Source organism: Branchiostoma lanceolatum, chromosome 2 (genome assembly GCF_035083965.1).
Source record: "Branchiostoma lanceolatum isolate klBraLanc5 chromosome 2, klBraLanc5.hap2, whole genome shotgun sequence".
NCBI lineage: Eukaryota > Metazoa > Chordata > Leptocardii > Amphioxiformes > Branchiostomatidae > Branchiostoma > Branchiostoma lanceolatum.
The window spans coordinates 672,834-691,622 of NC_089723.1; the positions used below are offsets into that span (position 1 = coordinate 672,834).

Genomic DNA, 18,789 nt, shown 5'->3' on the forward strand with positions numbered 1-18,789 from the left:
TTCTTTGCAAGACTCCTGCAGCCTTCATGCAGAGGTAGACAAGCTCTATGTTTACATATGTATGACAGTCCCACTCACAGCATATGTTGCGTTATGTGTTAATTTAATGAGATGCCTATAGTTTATAGGGAGACTGCTATTGTTTATGAATCTTTGATGGTCCCAGTAACAGCATATGCTGGGTTATGAGTTAATCCCATGCCGATAGTTGCGGTGTTGTTCACACCAAAGCTGGCCCCCCTCCCGCCCTGCATGCAGCCCCCTGCTGGTGGAGAATGGCAGGTTTTGCACAATACTGGCGGCGGTAATGGCCCGTTTTCTCGCCCCTTTGTTATGGAGATGAGGCAGCGCCATGAAACAGGCCGTAATAACCAGGCCAGATTTGAACAATATGTCCAAAGCTGAGGGGAGGGGGGCAGGAGTGAGAAATGTCCTGGGTTCACTGTGTAAAAAGGTAGGTAAGGAAGGGAAATCTGTCTCTGTGTCTTGTGTTTTGTGCCTTTAAAAATCCTGCAGGTCAGTAACTAAGTCTTTAGCTTGGTTACATAAGTCTTCGGAGTCTGACATGGTTTCAATTTCACATTTGAGAACTGCCCACAGTGTAGTTCAGTGGTTTGACCAAGGAGGTTTAAAATCAGAACTGTATGGAAAGCAGCTTTGTGTTTTACTGAATGGCTGGACAGAGAACTGTCTACAGGACACTGTCAGTTCCAATTAACTAGGAGAGATTTCACCCGGCCGGTCTGTGCTGTTTACCTGTGTGTAGATCCCGGCAGGTTGTGAAATATTTCTGGTGCTTACTCACACGCTGGACAGGCTCTGATTAGTTCTGCACGGAGCGGCGCAAACACAGCGCAGTGGACACACATGGCGGGCTGACAAGGGTTAATATTTGTGTACAAAATTATGACTACACAAGGCCATTGATGTCATGGCTGTGACTTAGCTGTAGCTGTAACGTAAACATCAGGAAAAGTAGTGAACAACTTATGGCTTTAGTTTCATATCACAGACAAACACTGCCATTGTGAAAATGTGATGATATCATAATTATGTCAATCTAGTGTCTGTACACTTTTTTCCTTGATGGAAAATTTCAGAGATTTATTTATTCAAGAGATGGCCTTATTTTGTTTGTACCATGACTACATCAACAGTACACTTGGAACAGACTGTAGTGCTATGGAAATCCTGTTTAGGTTTTATATCTGGATTTCATATTTGCATACAAAGTTATGTACTATGCAATGCCATTGATGTAATGGTTTAGGCTATGACGTAGGTGTATGTATCTGTATCTGTGACGTCGCAGTCATGCTTCAGCTATAAGCAGTGCTCCTCTTGCTGTAACTTTATATCATCTGAGACTGTTTTTAGATCTAGATTGTACTATTTGTGTACAGAATTATGCACTACGAACACCATTGATGTAATGGCTGTGACGTAGTTGTATCTGTGACGTTTGAAGGGTTTAGCTGTAAGCGGTGCTCCTCCCCTTGCCCCAGGGGTTATATGACTCCTCCCCTTGCCCCAGGGGGAGTGTGACCAGGGCTATCAGCCAGACTGACGCATGACCACATGCCTGACTCCGGCCTGATTGAACCCAGGCCTGGGGCAAGCCTTACGCATTACTCACACCAGCCCTACGTCTACTCTCTCTCTGCAGTCTGGGCAGAACCAGGCTCAGAAATTACTGCAGGAGCATCTAAATCAGTCGGCATTGATCAGGGCTGTACTAGAGAGGGGTTCAGTAGATGAGATAAGGTAAGGTTTTGTAGCTGTAGAGCTGCAGTGATATAGTGATAAGGTTTGTTGCTGTAGTGCTGGCTCCTGCCCTCCAGGGGAGATGCTATCAGCCCTGTCATGCAAATGAGCCCTGACAGCCCTGACATGGGGTCGAGCACCTATGCCCATATTAGGCTGTGTGTTTACTCACCCAGGCTTGATAAGTAGTAGAATGAGTTGAGCAACGGCCAAGAAACTACAAGTCATTTCCTGGGAACCTTCCTAATTACTCAGGACCTTTAAAAGTTCCTTGGACACGGAAGAAGTTTTTATTCCGCTCCTTGGCTGTGGTAAGGTGAGTTTGGGGAGTCTTGTGTCTGTAGAGGGTCCGTAGAACAGTTAGTGCAGTGGTGTGCACATGAGTGTGTAGGACTGAAATGGGAGCTTACGGTGTTTATTTAGGAAGGGGCAGTTTAAACGGACGGTTGTGTGACGGTTGCACAACCGGAAAGACGAGTGTTGTGGCGCAGGTAGACTGTAGTGACGTTGGTTCGGAGCATCTGTGTGTTCCGATGGTTTTTAATCGCCGGGAGTGAGTAAGTGCTGGTTATGCCGTGATGTATCAGACAGATGTTAATGAAACGCTTAACCTCATGAGAATTACCCAATTGTCCAACCCGCCTATTGTCTTCCCCATACCTGTTTTGTACCTTTCCATTTCCTATGGCTTCACATCCTCATGGGAGGGAAGGGGAGGGGAAGTATAGGGGGTTCTGTGGGAAGTAGGTTTGGGGAAGGGTTTCCTGAAACAGACGTATTTATTGAAGGTGAGTTTTGTGTTGGTTTAGTTTTTGTGTTGGTTTAATCGGGAGGTGAGGTCATCGTACCGTGAACAGGTAAATCTGGTTTTTAAAGGCTGAACCCAGAAAACGTACGTGGGAAATCTGTGCCTTCTGCGCTGTTATTTGTGGCTGTGGAGTCAAAAAAGACAGACAGAGGTTTGTTGGAGGTTTTATTGGTGTCGGTCTGTGCCAAAATGTTGTGATTTTAAACTGACGGTGTCCAGTGGCAGTTAACCAGAAAAGCCAATTTGAAAAAAATCTGTGCCCTCTGTGCTGTTATGTGTGTTCATGTAGAGTCAAAAAAAGACAGACAGAGGTCTGTAGGATGTTTTTCTGGTGTCATTCTGTGCCAAAATGTTGTGATTTTAAACTGATGGTGTCCAGTGGCAGTTGGAACAGCTTCCAGAGAAAAGACAATTTGGGAAATCTGTGCCTTCTGACTTTCTGTGCTGTTATGTGTTACATGGAGTCAAAAAGACAGACAGAAGGTTGTAGGATGTTTTTGTGGTGTTGGTACCAAAATGAAGAGATTTGAATCGACATTGTCGAGTGGCAGTTGGAACAGCTGAAACAGCTATTAGAAAAGCCAATATGGGAAACATGTGCCTTCTGTGCTGTTGTGTGTGTATGTGGAGTTGATAATGACAGGCACATGTCTGTTGGGCAGTTATCTGGTGTCATTTGTACCAAAATGTAGAGATTTTTGTACGAAATGCAGACATTTTGACCCGACGTTGTCCAGTGGCAGTTACATCAGTTGGAACAGTTACCAGCCGTGCCCGACGGCAGGTTACTGATTAACCAGCGATGAACTGCAGCTGAAATTTGCACAGCATCGATTCCCCGTGTACCCGGATGAGATTGTCGTTGCTCCGACAGTCGGGTCTTTAGATAATGCATATCCGGGAATTACGCCCGCGTCGGGCTGTATTTATTCACGTCGGAATCATGGCGTAATTCCATTTTGGAGCGACAGGGGCGCCTTATCAAGCCTTGTAATCAAATAACCGGGGAGCCGAGTAGAAAACGCTGATAATACCCCACATTTATTCTGCGTTCCTGCTGTCGGCTTTCATTTCTGCCTGCCCGGAGCGTTCTCGTGTCCCCGGCAGCCGTGGTCGCGTTTTTGTGTCATCCTCGCGACCAAGAGGTTTGAACTGTACGAGTGAAAACTGTTGGATCTATATGTAGTCAGTTACAGCCATGGGAAAGAATCTGTTTTTGCTGTAATACTGCAGAATGCTTCTTTATGTTGTGCCTCGGATGAAATGTACAGATATCTAGTCCTGTTGGATCTGGCCTGTATCCTATCTCTGTGTCACAGGCAAGTTTAGGTTAGTCTCTACCAGACTAACTATGCCAGGGTTTCACTTACGGGCGAAATGTGATCTTCACTGTGGACTGACTCTACTGGTTAATTATTCCTTTTTCTGCCGAATTCTACGATTCATACGCCCGTAAGAGGGCCTGGTGGAGGCTAAGTTTAGGTGATGTTGTTCACATGTTGTTTTGTTGTACAGATGTGATGTACGGATTTTTACATTCCCAAAGAATCTTCCCTACTCTTACCAAGATACAGTTCTTATTTATGTCATCTGCAGCTTGTAGGTGCGTCATGTGTGTTTGGGTGCTGTTATTATGTCCATATGTTACAATGTTTGTATATTGTGATGTAAAATGTTCCTGTTCAGCTATCTAGCTTCAGTTCTAGTTCATCATATCTATAGCCAGTCACAGGAATTTCGGGTGCTGTTGGTCCCATGTTTTACTGTTATTAGTGCAATGTACAGATATTTTGCTGGAGTTCTTGTTTATCATATCTGTAGCCTGTCCAGCGAACTCTCCCTAATCCCCAGCAGACCTGTTTATTGTTCCTGGGTTGTTCCCAGCTATCTGCCTGAGTAATCTGCAGGGAGGAGTGTGGACCTTGTCCTGATTATTTATCCTGGCTCTGGGATTGTTCAAGTGGAATTTATCTTCACAACAGTCCACAGCTCATCAGATCCTTATCTTCACCATGTCTTATGTACTGTTTCTTAGTCTTACTGTTGGAAGAAATTACCTATGAACATCTTGTTTAATCTTTTAGTAGCATATTGTTAGAATCCCCGTAAAGCTATTTTGATTTCTTGCATTTGTTTCTGTATTATTGTTGATTATTCAAGGTTGTAGTAATGATAAGTTGTCCGGTTTGCACGGAGAGCTTATGGAATTACATGATTATTACAATCATTAGTCACAGTATTTAAAGTGATGTGTTTTTCCATGCGTTTTATATTGGATATTTTTACCGGTTGAACTTTCCGTGACATTTTACCCTTTCCTAACCTCTCTCCTTTTCCTTGTGTTTCTGCAGGACCCAGTGCTAACCTGTAACCAGTGAACCAAGACAAGACACCGCCGTGTTGGAATACTGGACTGTTATACCAGCCATTCGGATTAACCCAACACAAGCCGTACTGTCACAAATTTGTAGCGAACTGTAGCTACTTACTCAGAGACTGACAATGTATCCGACGCAGCTCGCCAGAAGACTCTCAGCTCTGACTGGAGCTTTATTAGTGCTGCTAACGAACCTGAGCTCGTTATGTGGCGGTTTCCCGGAGGACCTGTACCCGCTACACCAGATCCCCTTCTCTGAAGGTAAACCCTATAACTTATAATGGTATACCTTACAATATACACAATAACAGTATAACTAACAACAACACTATAACTTTTACTTATGTAGAAAGATAAGTTACAACAATATCACTTATACCTAATGTACAAAACTCTAACTTACAGTTATAACTAATGTAGTACACTACATAACAGTTGTAACTTATACGTTTTGTACAGTGCAGTAAACATAAACAATATACTTCATGTTTAAACACACCATCATCAAAACATTATAACTTAAAATCTACGTAAAGAAATGAGCCTAGAGCTTATCACAGATGAGTACTGACAATTTGAGAACCTAATTATGAAAAGCTGTTTTAAATGGATCAAAAGGTTTTTCCAAGATGGAAATTTCAGAAATGGTTTTATTTTGTTTGCACCAGGAGTCCTGACTTGGAGCAGACTGTAGTCATAGAAAATCCTGAGTGTTTTTACATCTTGAGTTGGTTTAGCTCCCCTGTTGAGTCCTCTCCAAATAATACTGGGCTGGATTTCCTTATCGCTCTGGGAAAACATACACCTAGCGCACAGGAAGTTTTCGCAGGTGTCTAAATAACTGACGGAAACATGTAGCGCCCCCCTCCCACCCCATACCGGGTGACCTTGCTTTGCCAAGGGTAAAGCATGTTGCCATGGCGATGTGAGGTCATCCTGCCCTGATGCTGGCATGAATTATTCACCAAGTGTCAGCGTCGCTGATTCCGCTCAGGCTTCTCAGAAATACCTTCTTAAAAGGAATCTTAGTTCTGTCTTCCGTAGTTTCTTGTCTTCAACTTGAGAATATTACACTTACAGTCAGTAGAAGAGCAGTTCCTCCTACTAGTTAAAAGAAAAACTGTATTCAGACTGTTGATACTGATGTACAGGGTTAGTAAAGTGACTTATGAATTATGAATTTATATCGACAAAAAGTCAGATGTCACATTGATACATGACTAGAAGGCTGTTGATATTTTAGTTATCTTTTTAGTTACCTTTTAAAATCAAACACGTTTTCACAGACTTAACACTGAGATACACCTAACAGGGCTTGTTTAGAAACGTATGAATTTATACAACCACCTGCAAGGTAAAGTCATATGTCACGTAGATAATGTAGCATGCTCGCACGTACAGCGAGTAGGATGTGCCGTAATTGTACCCCAGAGAGGCATTTATGTTCACTTCGCTGCCCCGCATGTTGATGTCAGAATTGCTGCGTGTTTCCTGAATATCGTATTATAAAGACTTTATAACAACAGAGCCAGCAGAAATCCGATCGAGGCAGTAAATAATGTATAAGTCCTTAACCCGTAGTTATGGAGTCGACTGCTGAATACAGATCAGTACAGAAATGGAGCCGCGGGCTGCATAGAAATAGGCCGGAAGGATTCAGTTCTTTAAGAGCAGCGTTAGGCCACACCAATTTCATAAGTCGGTTTACAGATTTTGAAGAAATAATGCGGAACTGAAAGATCAACATGGACACCAGTCTGTATCTCTAACTTTGTTGATAAATTTATGATAAATTTATATACAGCAGCTGTTTTCATCTTGGTAAATGTTCACAAAACCGTGTGTTATCATTTTGCTGAATTCCGACATAACGATTCCTCGAGGACCAAGAAAATAGTCTGGTGTGTCCCTTCCTACGTAGGTTTGTTCTTGTTCTTCTTGCTCCTAGTTTGGAGTCTCTAAACTCGTAGGAAACCTCCAAACGCAGCAATCGTCGAACTGTTCACTAATGAGAAGGCACTTAGGACCCTCCCGACTCCACTTACATAACCGTCTTCCCATTCAGCTCATAAAGCGGCTATTCCGCGCGACATGCAGAAAGCTTTCTGGCGAAAAGGTCCCCTCGCTGCGATCATGCCGTCCGCAGGGATTCGTTAAAAGGAAACGACGCGACGAGGTCGGCATTATCGCTGGCTGAGAGGCGGAAAGGCCACGTTTTCCGCGCTCCGACTCAAGTCGGCTATAAATAAGCAATTGTGTACGGCTTAAGGAGCAGACTGAGGAATTATGGAGACATGAAAAGACGTGCCTCTTGGCTGAAGAGGGCTGAGGAGTTAAGACGTCTTATTTTCAGGGTGACTGAGAAGGAAATCGTAAGATGGAAGGTGAACCGACCTGAAGGCAGTTTTAGGGCTTCGGTTCTGGGACTGAGAAATGAGAGGATTTCTGAGCCTAAGGAAATGGGCGGTAAAGTTAGATGGAAAGTTTGGAGTAAAAGTTTGTAGCAGCTCGCCTTTCAGTTGGTTCAACTTCTTCATAAAATTGTTTAGAATCATTCATTAGAGAAGAAAAATGGCTAGAGAAGGTTTTTTTGAGCTTCAATTCAGGGAAATAAGAGGATCTCTGAGCCTCCAGTCCTACAGGAAATGGGAATTTAAGTTTTAGATGGGAAGTTTGGGACCAAAGTTTGTAGCAGCTTGCCTTTCAGTTGGTTCAACTTCTTCATAAGACTAAAGATTGTATAAAATCATTGATGAGAGAAGAGAGATGTCAGGAGACAGTCTGTAGTCTGATGGGTGGGGAGAAAATTGTGACAAACAACGCAGGATATTAAAGTCATTTCATACCATTACTGCATGTTACCTACATCGTGTCTGGATTTAAGTTGTCAACAAACATTACATGACCTTGTCTGGTGAATAGAAAAAGTTTGGCTGCATTTGTGAACGAGAAACTGACAGAAAATCCCTTGTTTGGTCTTAAGATGTCGGATCCTGGAAGTAATGACTGTTGATGTGACTCTAGCCTCTATTTTAGCTCTGGCATACATGTACATTTGTAGTGAGGCCGACTTCAGGGTTTAAACGTGCCATGGGCCGATGAGAGTCAACAGTACCAGAGGCTCAAGCCTCTCTTTGTTAGGAAGATGACTGATTGTTTGTTAGCTGATACTTGATTCACACATTGATTCATTACTCAACCTAAACCATAAAGATCTAAATAAAACAAACAAACTAACAAACCATCTTAATCTGAATGTTTGTTAATTTCCCTGAATGTGAAGTTTTTTATGCATGTAAATGTGATGAATTTTGCTGTTGTGTTCTTCAACTTCTTCGCAGAATCCACTGAATATGAAATTGTTTTGTGTTTGTGAATTTGGGATGAATTTTTCCTGTTGTGTATTTCTGCAGGATCCCCTGAATACGAGGTGTTCTGCGGACATCGCCATAGCGACGAGTTTTCGAACTGCTCGCACAACTACGAGTTCCAGTTGCTCCGGGAGCTGGCGTACGACGGACGGAATCATCTTCTGCTGGGCGCAAAGTAAGTCCGCCACAGTTTGCTACTTTCTGTAACCAACCTTCAGCTGCTACATTACGTTGCTCTGCTACTTTCTGTAATCATCTTCTGCTGGGTGCAAAGTACTGTAAGTCCTCCACAGTTTGCTACTTTCGGTAACAAATGTTCAGCTGCTACACTACACAGCTTTGCTACTTTCTGTAACAAACGTTCAACTGCTACACTACACAGCTTTGCTACTTTTTGTAACCACCTGCTGCTGTGCTGGGCGCAAAGTAAGTTCGCCACAGCTTTGCCACTTTCTGTAACAAACGTTTAGTTGCTACACTTCACAGCTTTGCTACTTTCTGTAACCACCTTCTGCTGGGCGCAAAGTAAGTCCGCCACAGTTTTGCTACTTTCTGTAACAAAAGCTCAACTGCTACATTACTGGAGAAATGTGAAGATCACTGAGCCCACTGGAAATGGGAATTGAGGTTAGACAGAATTGAAGTTTCAGATGAATGTATGTAGGAGCTTCTGCTGGGGATGAAGTTAGCCCGCTGCTGTGCTACGTGCTTCTGTGTGAAAGTTACTTGCTACTTTTCTGTCAAAGTTGTCTGACAAATGAAAGTTTGGTGAATATCTGTCGGTTTAGTTTCAAGCCAGAATTCTGAGTAAGTATGTCAGACAGCCGTGTTTTATTACATTCTCTGGACTGTCATTTTAGATCAATTCTTTGCCTCAGAGATAAGCACAAAAGCACTTTGCACTAAAGGAGCAAGATTGAAAAGTTTGGCAAATGTTACAGACTTCAACGTTAGTTTGCTAGCAGCTGATGACATATACAGGAGGGCTGTTATGTAGTACTAATATTCAGCCAATAAAGTCAGCTTTAAAAGCCCCAATCTCTTAGCCTGGCTGCCAGACCCACAATCTCTATAATATTATCTATAGTGCTGGGTCTAACTCAGGGGGCCTGTTGTAGAATTTCATTGGGGGCATGTTGGCCATGGAGCCAAGAAGCTGGTCTGTATAGGCCCTGGGAACAGTCTGACATCCAGGCTAAGAGCTGGCCTGTGTAGGCCCTGGGAACAGTCTGACATCCAGGCTAAGAGCTGGCCTGTGTAGGCCCTGGGAACAGTCTGACATCCAGGCTAGGAGCAGGCCTGTGTAGGCCATGGAAACAGTCTGACATCCAGGCTAGGAGCTTGCCTGTTTAGGTCCTAGAAACAGTCTGGCATCCAGGCTAGTTATGAAGGTGATGTACTAATATTCAGCCAATAAAGCTGGCTCTGACAGCCCCAACCCTCTCCTGTCAGGCCTGGTTAGAGCCTGCTTCATAATGACAGGGTTAAATGCTGGGAGGTCGTAGGTCAGGGTCTGCAAATGTCAGGGACAGGCGATGAACAAGTGACGACATTTGCTGTTCTGGAGAAAGGCCAGATTCTCTCTGGTGGGAAACTTGAAGTTATTACTTATGACCTCTAATTCGCAAGGTCAGGAATATTGCTGGCGACATGTCACGCAACAGTTGAAATTGACAATAATACTTTCACCTCACATAAGACTTGATAAAACTTATGAAACAACGGGATGAAAAATAGTCTATTTCAAAGGTTAGAATAGGAAAAAAGGCTGACCTTTTGAAATTTTTTTTTTTAAAGCTTTTTTAGTGTTGTTTTTCTGTCACAAAGTTTGAACCAAGATGGAGAATTCTTGTTTTCACTCCCATTCCTTGAGGGGAACTATTGTTCAACGTGATTTTGAAGTAAAACGGTTTCAAACTTCACACAGTTTTTCCCCCTTGTTATGCCCAAAGCAGCCTGAATAGCTGTATTGTACAGAACATGATTTTGAAGTAAGAAGCACAACAATGGCCTCCTTGTGTCGGCCCAGAGTGGCTCCAGTTGAAGCATGGCGGGGACAAGGCCTGATGTTACTGTGTTGTAATGCAAACCACCCATTGTACGGCTCCACTCAAGCCGAAACCATCAATCAACCTATCAGCCGCCCTGTGGGGAGTGACCTGGGGTCAAGGGGCAGGGGTCAGCCTTCCCATGAGTCAGCTGTGATGGTGCAGGGTGGTACCAACAGCAGGTGGGGGGGAGGGTCGTGCCACGGTGTCCGTCCCCGGGGGTGACAGGATCGGGAGTGTAACCATTAGCCTGCTGGAGGGTCACAGGGAGAGTATTGTGTGTTCTGATGTCAGGTAAACAGTTCCAGGAGCCTGGAGGTAGAATTCTCCCCGAGGGATGGTACAGAGACTGATGGAGATGTTTGCTGTAAGAAGGGTCATGTCTGACAGGGGGATGGTTTCTGTGCACCTCGCTAATGGATCTGCCAATAAACTCCCAAACTCCTGAAAGCTGGGTTGATAGCTTTGCTGAGAAAACTGTGTCCCTGGACAGCTTCGGTCTTGATGTAAATTCAGGTGATCGACATAGAAAGAAATGGTCTTGTAGGGACACTATGATTTGTATATGTATGAACTGGTGGCTTCTCTGCCTTCCGATACTCATGAGTAGAGAGTAAAGTAAAGTAGAGTACCGTAGATTTCTTCGGCCAGTTTGTAGTCTGTCTTGATCCACCTCATATGTATCTAGGACCTGGTCGGTCCAACCTATTTTCTGTGAAAGATGTCTGTATTTGTCATCATTCAACCGAACAAGAAAGCCAAAAGTCAAGTTAATTTTGGGAAAACTGAGGAGGTGGTGAAGTTTTAATGAAGTGTTAATGAAGTGTTGATGAGATGTGAATGTCAGATGTGGTTCTGACTTGAGGAAAGCGTGCGTCTCTGGGGATGGGACTGAACATTCCAGGCTGAAGTTCTGTATAATCCTGATATAGGTCCAAACAGGGGATCTGATTTTTGTCATCACACGTTTTCCTAAGTCCTGTTGTGACTCCAAACAACCGAACGAACCTCCAGTATTCTTACCACTCCTGGCCCTTTTCCAGGGAATGCAGCTTGAGAAGGGATCAACATTCCCAACAAAACAAACCTCCAAAACCTGCGAAAGACATGCTGCTTTACTGGATGTCAGTTTCACATCAATCAAATTGGAAGACTTGTTCTTTTGTCATGTTCTTCTAAACTCTATTCAATTCTTTATTGAGATATCAACACAACTGTTAGCCTAACTGGCGGTGGTATTTACAATTAAAATGTCAGAGACTTAACACATATGTACATAGACTACATATTTGTATGAATCGTCAGACATGTTTAAAACAGTCTTCCTTGTTTTGAATTTTCCTCCTCAGAATTTCTGAAAAATTCTAATTGCATGACTAAAAGACAATATCAACTCTGAGCGGTTAGTATAAAGGTCTATATGCTTGCCTCTTCCAAACAGCAAATATTTAAAACTTTATCGTAGTAATAAAAATGTAGCCTGTCAAGATCAAGCTTCTAGCAGCCCCTACAGCAGAGATTGTATAACACACACTTATCATTGTGTATCAAAAACTTATTTGTCATATCAAACCATCATCCTGACCTAAACTGAAGCAATATTACCAACCCTAATCTGTCAATGTCGACCTAACCATAAGGAAATGGGTTGGAGCCCTGGAGACACATCCATGTTCCTGTACTACAGTTTGATTCTCCTCTGGGCCCTCCTTTCTGCACTTACTTATCTTTCTCCCATTCACCAAATTAAATCTCAACAACATCAATGGAACACAATAAGGAAAACACTGCGGAATTTCCTGCCTTTCTCCAGCTGGAATTTCCCCTGAGTCCTGCTTAGTTCTGCACTAATGGAATTAATAAAGAGACGGAACGCTGAAATGAGGGGGGGAGTTTTGATTATGCAGAAATGCGGCAGGAAACCATGCAAATCTTAATCCCCTCGTTAATGACATTAGGCTTTCCTGCCTTAATGGGATTAATTAATTAATTACAGGAATCTTGTAGTTGTACCAGCCACTTCCTCGCCCTTTATGATAGCTTCCCGCTAGTTGGGTAGCTCTGCCTGTATGTTTTCTATTCAGCCGATTAAATCAAATCAGAAGTGACAAAACCACTTCCTGGTAAAGGAGGGGTTCTGGCACACGACCCACGTGCTGACCCACGCAGGACCCACTTCCTTCTGATGTGCCAACCTGCCCGCCCCACCCCAGTAACCCATCCCCTGTAGTGCCAGGTTATTCGCCCTACCTTAAAGTTAGTCATGCAGCAAACGTTCCAACAATTGTCTGAACCCAACCCTTTATTAGGAGGCAGGAAATGATGATTTATGTAGATGGTTTCTTCCAAATAATAGGAAAAAGACTTCCTTATTATAGTTAATTATTACCCTATCCCTAGAATAATAACTCCTGGTAAAAGTCCCCACATCACCTGTTAGTTACCGTATAACTGAACCAAAAGTTAGTCATGCAGCAAACGTTCCAACAATTGTCCGAACCCAGCCCTTTATTATCAGACAGGAAATGATGATTTATAAACAGACATTTTCTTCTTAATGATAAGAAAAAGACTTCCCTATTATAGTTAATCATTATCCTAAATGATAACGCCTAGTGTCCACATCACCTGTACCGTACAACTGAACCCTACCTTTGATTAGGGTCAGAAGGACATTTGTCTCAAATGATTCAAAAAAAGTTTTCCAAAGTTATTTGTGGTATTGTTTGAAGTGGTATGCGTTGTATACACTACACATGTAAAAGAATTATAAGAAGAACATTTATTTGGAATGATTCAGAAAAATAACTTTTTTGTGGTATTGTTTGTTTCAACTGGCATGTTTTGTATACACTGAATTTTTTTGAAAATCTATGGACAGATCTTTGAAGGTTTTTATCCACTTCCTGTTTATACTAAATAAGTAGTGAGCCCCCCATGAGGGTTACATATCTCAAAACACAAGTTACCAACAATTACATGTAGATCCTAAATACCATCACCTGTAGTGAGAACTATATGTGTTTATTAGTTGTAATATGACTGTAGTGTGAATATTTACTTATTTAGAGGAACGGTTCTTTTAAGAAGGAGGGAAAATTAACGACAGATAAGTAGCAGATGGTAGCAAAGAAGACTGGGAAGAATTTTTGCCATTTCCTCCTGTCATATGGTTGTGTTGTGGTGTCTGAGGTGACTTGCTGGAGAAATATGTATGGAAGCAACATGGGGGGGGGGGATGTCTTGTATGTTTTCTTCATCGTGAATCACTCTTGTATGGGCATGGTCTCCTGATCAGGCAATGATGTTATTCATCCGTCATTACCTTTTGGTACACGACTTTCCTCACTCCACCCAGGTGTAAAAATGGGTACCTGGCTTCAGTTGGGAGGTAAAAGGCAGTGGAAGAAGAGGGATGGGCTCCACCTTCCAATACCATGCCCCAGACACAGTGGATAACAACCCACTGCCCCTATGGCATCAAAAAGGCGATGGGACTACCTTTACCCATACCTGCTGAATTTGACGTCCCCACATGTAAACCCCCCTCCCCACACCTGTACCTGCACTCAGCACCTTTGTCTCCTACCTGCCCACACGTCGGGGTTTGTTGTCTTTACGGGTCTATGATTGTTGTCCTACCTGCCGTCTGAACGTTGTGCCCACTTTCACACCTTTTGTCCCGCCTGTTTTCCGTTGCGGAAGCGGCGCGGCGGAGGCCCAAAGACGAGAAAGGATGCGTGAAGCGACGTTCTGTGTGCTTATCGATATCCTGCTCACACTTGGGGTGAAAGTTGTTTCTGCCCGGCTTAAAATTTCTGGAATCTCTCAGCGCTGGAATAACAAACCTCGTGAATGAGGACCATTTGGGACATTGAGACTGAGGACAGATTCTGACACACGGAGAGAAGAATTTGGATTTGTGATGGCTCATTCTTATAGCCTGGGTGCCTTCCTACAATGTAGTTAGCTGCTAGTATGAGAACCTAAGTAAACCTAAGTAGATGACACGCAGGCCGGAGTTTCAAAGCTGTGGAAAATTAACTAGGCTGGTTATTTAACACTGAGCGACCTGTCACACCTAACCTTTGCACATCTAACTGTAAGCGTTGATTAAAACAGACTAGTAAGGATGCTTCTACTGTTCTTAGTATCACCGAGTTCCTCTCTACTGTGAGGACACATTCGGACAAGAGTAGGGTCATGTTAGAGATAGGAGAGTCACGATGTAGGGGGGGATTCGGAGATGAGTCATGAACTTGAGATTCCATCCTGTTGAGTCCGCTGAACTTGACTTTAAGCCCCTCGGATTAATCAGAGTCTGAGTTTCCCCGGAAGGACGGATTAACTCTGGAAAGGAAGAACCTGTCAGAACTCGTGTGTTGAACCGGCTTAGTGTCGGAGCTGGTTACAGCGACATGTAGGCTTTATAAGGACCAGATTTTACTACTCAGGGCTGAATGGAGGAAATACAAAACTCTTATCTTGAAATACAAGGTACCGTTTTGTCAGGGATTGTCATTCTGCAGCTTTTATAAAGAGTATAATCCCTGTATGATCCAGATTGTGTTAATTGTTTCTAGACAGTGCCTTGATGAAGAATACAGACAGAGGAATAATCTTAGATTTGCAGCTCAACTTTGATTCCAAATTACTTCTACCAGCACAGATGATCTTTCGAGTGAGGAGCAATCTTAACCTTTAGCACACTGAAGTAGCTGTTTGGATACCAATTCTCTATTTGTTAGGGGGTTAGGCAGCAGGGAGAAGGTTAAAGACAGCCAGGGGAGCGATCTTACAGACAGACAGACAGAGATGCGATTTGACACTTATAGACAGACAGAAGAGCAATCTTACAGACAGACAGACAGACCGAGATGCGATCTTACAGACAGATGAGAGATCTTACTGACAGACAGACAGCAGTATTACAGACAGACAGACAGACAGATGAGAGATCTTACTGACAGACAGACAGCAGTATTACAGACAGACAGACAGACAGATGAGAGATCTTACTGACAGACAGACAGCAGTATTACAGACAGACAGACAGACAGATGAGAGATCTTACTGACAGACAGACAGCAGTCTTACAGACAGACAGATGAGAGATCTTACTGACAGACAGACAGACAGCAGTCTTACTGACAGACAGACAGACAGACAGAGGAGCGATGTTGAAGACAGCAGCTCCCAGAGCAATGTTCTGCATGTCTGTGCGACGGCAGGTCTCCTGTGCAGCTGCAGGGTCAGATTCACGTTCAGGTCACAAAAAGCTTGGCAAACAAACGGCCGCCCAGACGCCCTGGCCGGGCACTTAACCGTTAACAGAAGATGTCAGACGTCCCTCCAGGCAGGGTAGTCTTCTTATCTCAGCCAAGAAGATTTTTTCAGCAAAAAAAAAAAAAGATTGTATTTTCACCTGTAGCCAAAAATCTTTCTTTATTTCACCGGAGTCTTCTTAACTCTGCCGAGGAGCTCCCGATTTCTCTTGAACCGTTTATTGGACTTTTTCAGGAACTCAAAATCTCCTGATGAGACTTTCGGGATTGCCCTTAAGCAGGTTGATCTCAGCTCAAGCAAGACTTTAAGGAGTGATTATAAATTTCAGCCTCTCTATGGACAGTTCTATAGTGTGTGCTCCCTTTGTACAGGAGATCAGTAGTGTGTACATCTGTAACTCCCGTGGAGAAACCTCCGCTGCCTCGTGCTTTCAGAAACGCTGCTTCTAGTTTGAAAACGGTCTCATCAAACCTGGTGTGTAATATCGCGGGATTACATGACAGAGTCCGCCTGTCCTCCGATCTGACAGGCTTCATCCATCTCCTCCCGCAGCCAGCAGAGCTAATTTAGACGTCTGTCTGCGCTAAGACAAACCCTAATTGACAAGTTTTAGTTGTGGGAAAGCCAAGAAAGTTTGTCTGCTGTGTGGGGTGATTGTATAGCCTTTTTCAGGCCGTAGGGGCTGTGGGTTGTTATCTAGTGGGCTAGAGCACGGTATTGGAAGGCAGAGCCCATCCCTCTCCTTCCACCATTTTTAGTTGTGGGAAAGCCAAGAAAGTTTGTCTGCAGTGTTAGGTGAAGGATTTATTCTACTCGCCCTTTTGAGGCTGTTGGAGCAGTGGGTTGTTATCTAGTGGGCTAGGGCAACGACGTACTGTAAATGCATTTAAGTTCGCATTGTTTCTATTTCGCGCTAAGTCTTAAGTTCAAGGCAGTGCTACAGTCACATACTGCTACAGTATTGGACGAAAATTTTTGCGGTGAACCGGTCACCGCTAAAACTGTGATCATCAAACCACCACGAACATTTCTGCATATACAGTTTTGGAAGGTGGAGCCCATCCCTCTCCTTCCACTGCCTTTTATTTCGCCCAAAACCCAGCATGCATCCATCACCAAATCTATTACACCTCCAAGGTCATATATCATCACACAAGGTCATGTCAGGGGACCATTTAGCAAACAGGGAAAAATGTTGCTGACCTTTCGGTTGTTCCATTGAGAGGATTTGAGTTGATAGAGAGGGAAGATTTATAACGCTGGGATTAGTGTTCGGGTTGTTAAAAGGGTGCGGAGTGTTTATGTGATAAATTTGTGTGGACGTTATAAATCGTGAATAATGGCGGGATGTATTTGGGTTGTTATTAATGATGACTGCTGAAGTTTAGTGTCTATAAACCACAGCAGCCTCTACCTGAGCGAATAAATCATGTGATAAAGATGTTGTTAGATTTATTACAGAAATATATCAATTTTCAGTAAAAATGCACCTCAGTAATGTTAGCCCTTCATATTTATCTGACTTGACGTGTAATTTATAACAGTAATGACATCAGTTTGTGGAGTAAAACTAGTCAAGCTGAACAAGTAGTTACCTTAACTGCCGCTACTGAATGCTGCAAACATCGCGAATCAATGATGATGATGATGATGGTGGTGATGATGATGATGATGAAGATGATGATGATGATGATGATGGTGATGATGATGGTGGTGATGATTGTGGTGATGATGATGGTGGTGATGGTGGTGATGATGATGATTGTGGTGTTGATGATGATGATCTAACTCTGTTTGCCCTGGTATATTTTTCATTTCATTCCAACAAACAAACAAAACGATACAATACTCAATAGACATACAACAATTTGCACATAACCAGAGACACAGATTTTCCCACTGGATAAGTTATTATCAGGGTTTTAATGGCAAAGAAGCTCTTGAGACCAAGTTGACCGTCTTGACTGAAGATGACTTCGCTGCTAGTATACACAGGGCAAGACTCATAAAACCATACGTGATGGGATCGTATTCTTATCTAAATATACATCTTGCCCCAGTATGATGTCATCACACCCAGAACTGCTTACAAGCTTCTCTCATCGCACTAAGACATCTAGCATCTCAGGAAGCGTGCCAAGTTTGGCCCTCTCCTCCCAAGGAGCACAGCCACCTCCTTGTGAGGGACAAGACGTCTTCAAATATTTACCCCCTCCCCGGTGATAAATGATGTTTGACTTCCCACCTCTCCGTTTTCTCAGGTCCGTGTCAGGAGCTCGACTTCTGCAGACTCGAGTCTCCCGCGAAATAACTTTGTCTTCACTTCATAACAGTTGCAATGAAATGATTCCATTTGAAGTGTAGAGAGTAGTAGTAAAGTTCTGGGAATGAATCAGAAATCATAAAATGCCTGAGTTGGAAGAAAAAGTTAGCTGCTTAAAGTTAAAACTCTCCGCTGCAGAAAAAAACTTCTTTTTGTAACAAGATAATTTTCACACTGGGATGACAGTGTAGAGTTTTGTGACATTCCTATATACAACTGTATAAGAGAATGTTCTAACTACATGTAGTCACCATCTCTCCAGTTGTGATCATGATTAACACGCTGAACTGCATAGAAATCTTCTCTCCAACCTTTTTCTTTTCTTCTCTTTTTCTGAATACTTTGAAATTAAAATTTGTGACTTGATATAACTATAAGGATGAAAATTGTCTTTTCAAACTTGTACATTATACAGTACATACCTGTTACTTACATGTTAATGTACACCTGTAGCTCACGTGCAATGTTTTGTTTTTGTGTTTTACAGAAACCATGTTTTCCTGGTGGATGTTGAAGACTTCCAGATATTCAGATCGGTAAGTTATCAACAGTCAGTAAATGTCTGGATCCAACAGCGGTGCTTGGGTAACAATTAAGACGTGAAAGTGATATGTGTCAGGGTAAGAAGCTGTGAAAATGAAAGTTGTCAGGGCAAGATTAGCAGCAAAAGTGCAAGCTGTCAAAGAAAGTATCAGTGAAAGTTTGGGAGTAAGAAGCAGTGAGGGTTTAGGAGTAAGAAGCAGTACTAGTGAAAGTTTGGGAGTAAGAAGTGAAAGTTTGGGAGTAAGAAGTGAAAGTTTGGGAGTAAGAAG

The 18,789-nt window shown here is 43.0% G+C and overlaps 1 protein-coding gene across 9 annotated transcripts in view; it reads left to right on the forward strand.

The window, feature by feature from the left end:
• Positions 1 to 18,789, forward strand: part of LOC136427114 (semaphorin-1A-like) — a 145,479-nt gene that overhangs the window by 99,979 nt on the left and 26,711 nt on the right. For 8 of the 9 annotated variants that reach the window (XM_066415836.1, XM_066415834.1, XM_066415839.1 and 5 more), the window contains 3 exons: positions 4,924 to 5,210; positions 8,363 to 8,495; positions 18,465 to 18,513. In XM_066415836.1, coding sequence (XP_066271933.1) covers positions 5,075 to 5,210; positions 8,363 to 8,495; positions 18,465 to 18,513 — 318 coding nt within the window. In that variant the 5' untranslated portion in view covers positions 4,924 to 5,074. Of the gene's footprint in view, positions 1 to 1,822; positions 2,081 to 4,923; positions 5,211 to 8,362; positions 8,496 to 18,464; positions 18,514 to 18,789 lie in introns of those variants that run through there. The other variant, XM_066415838.1, reaches the window with a different exon arrangement.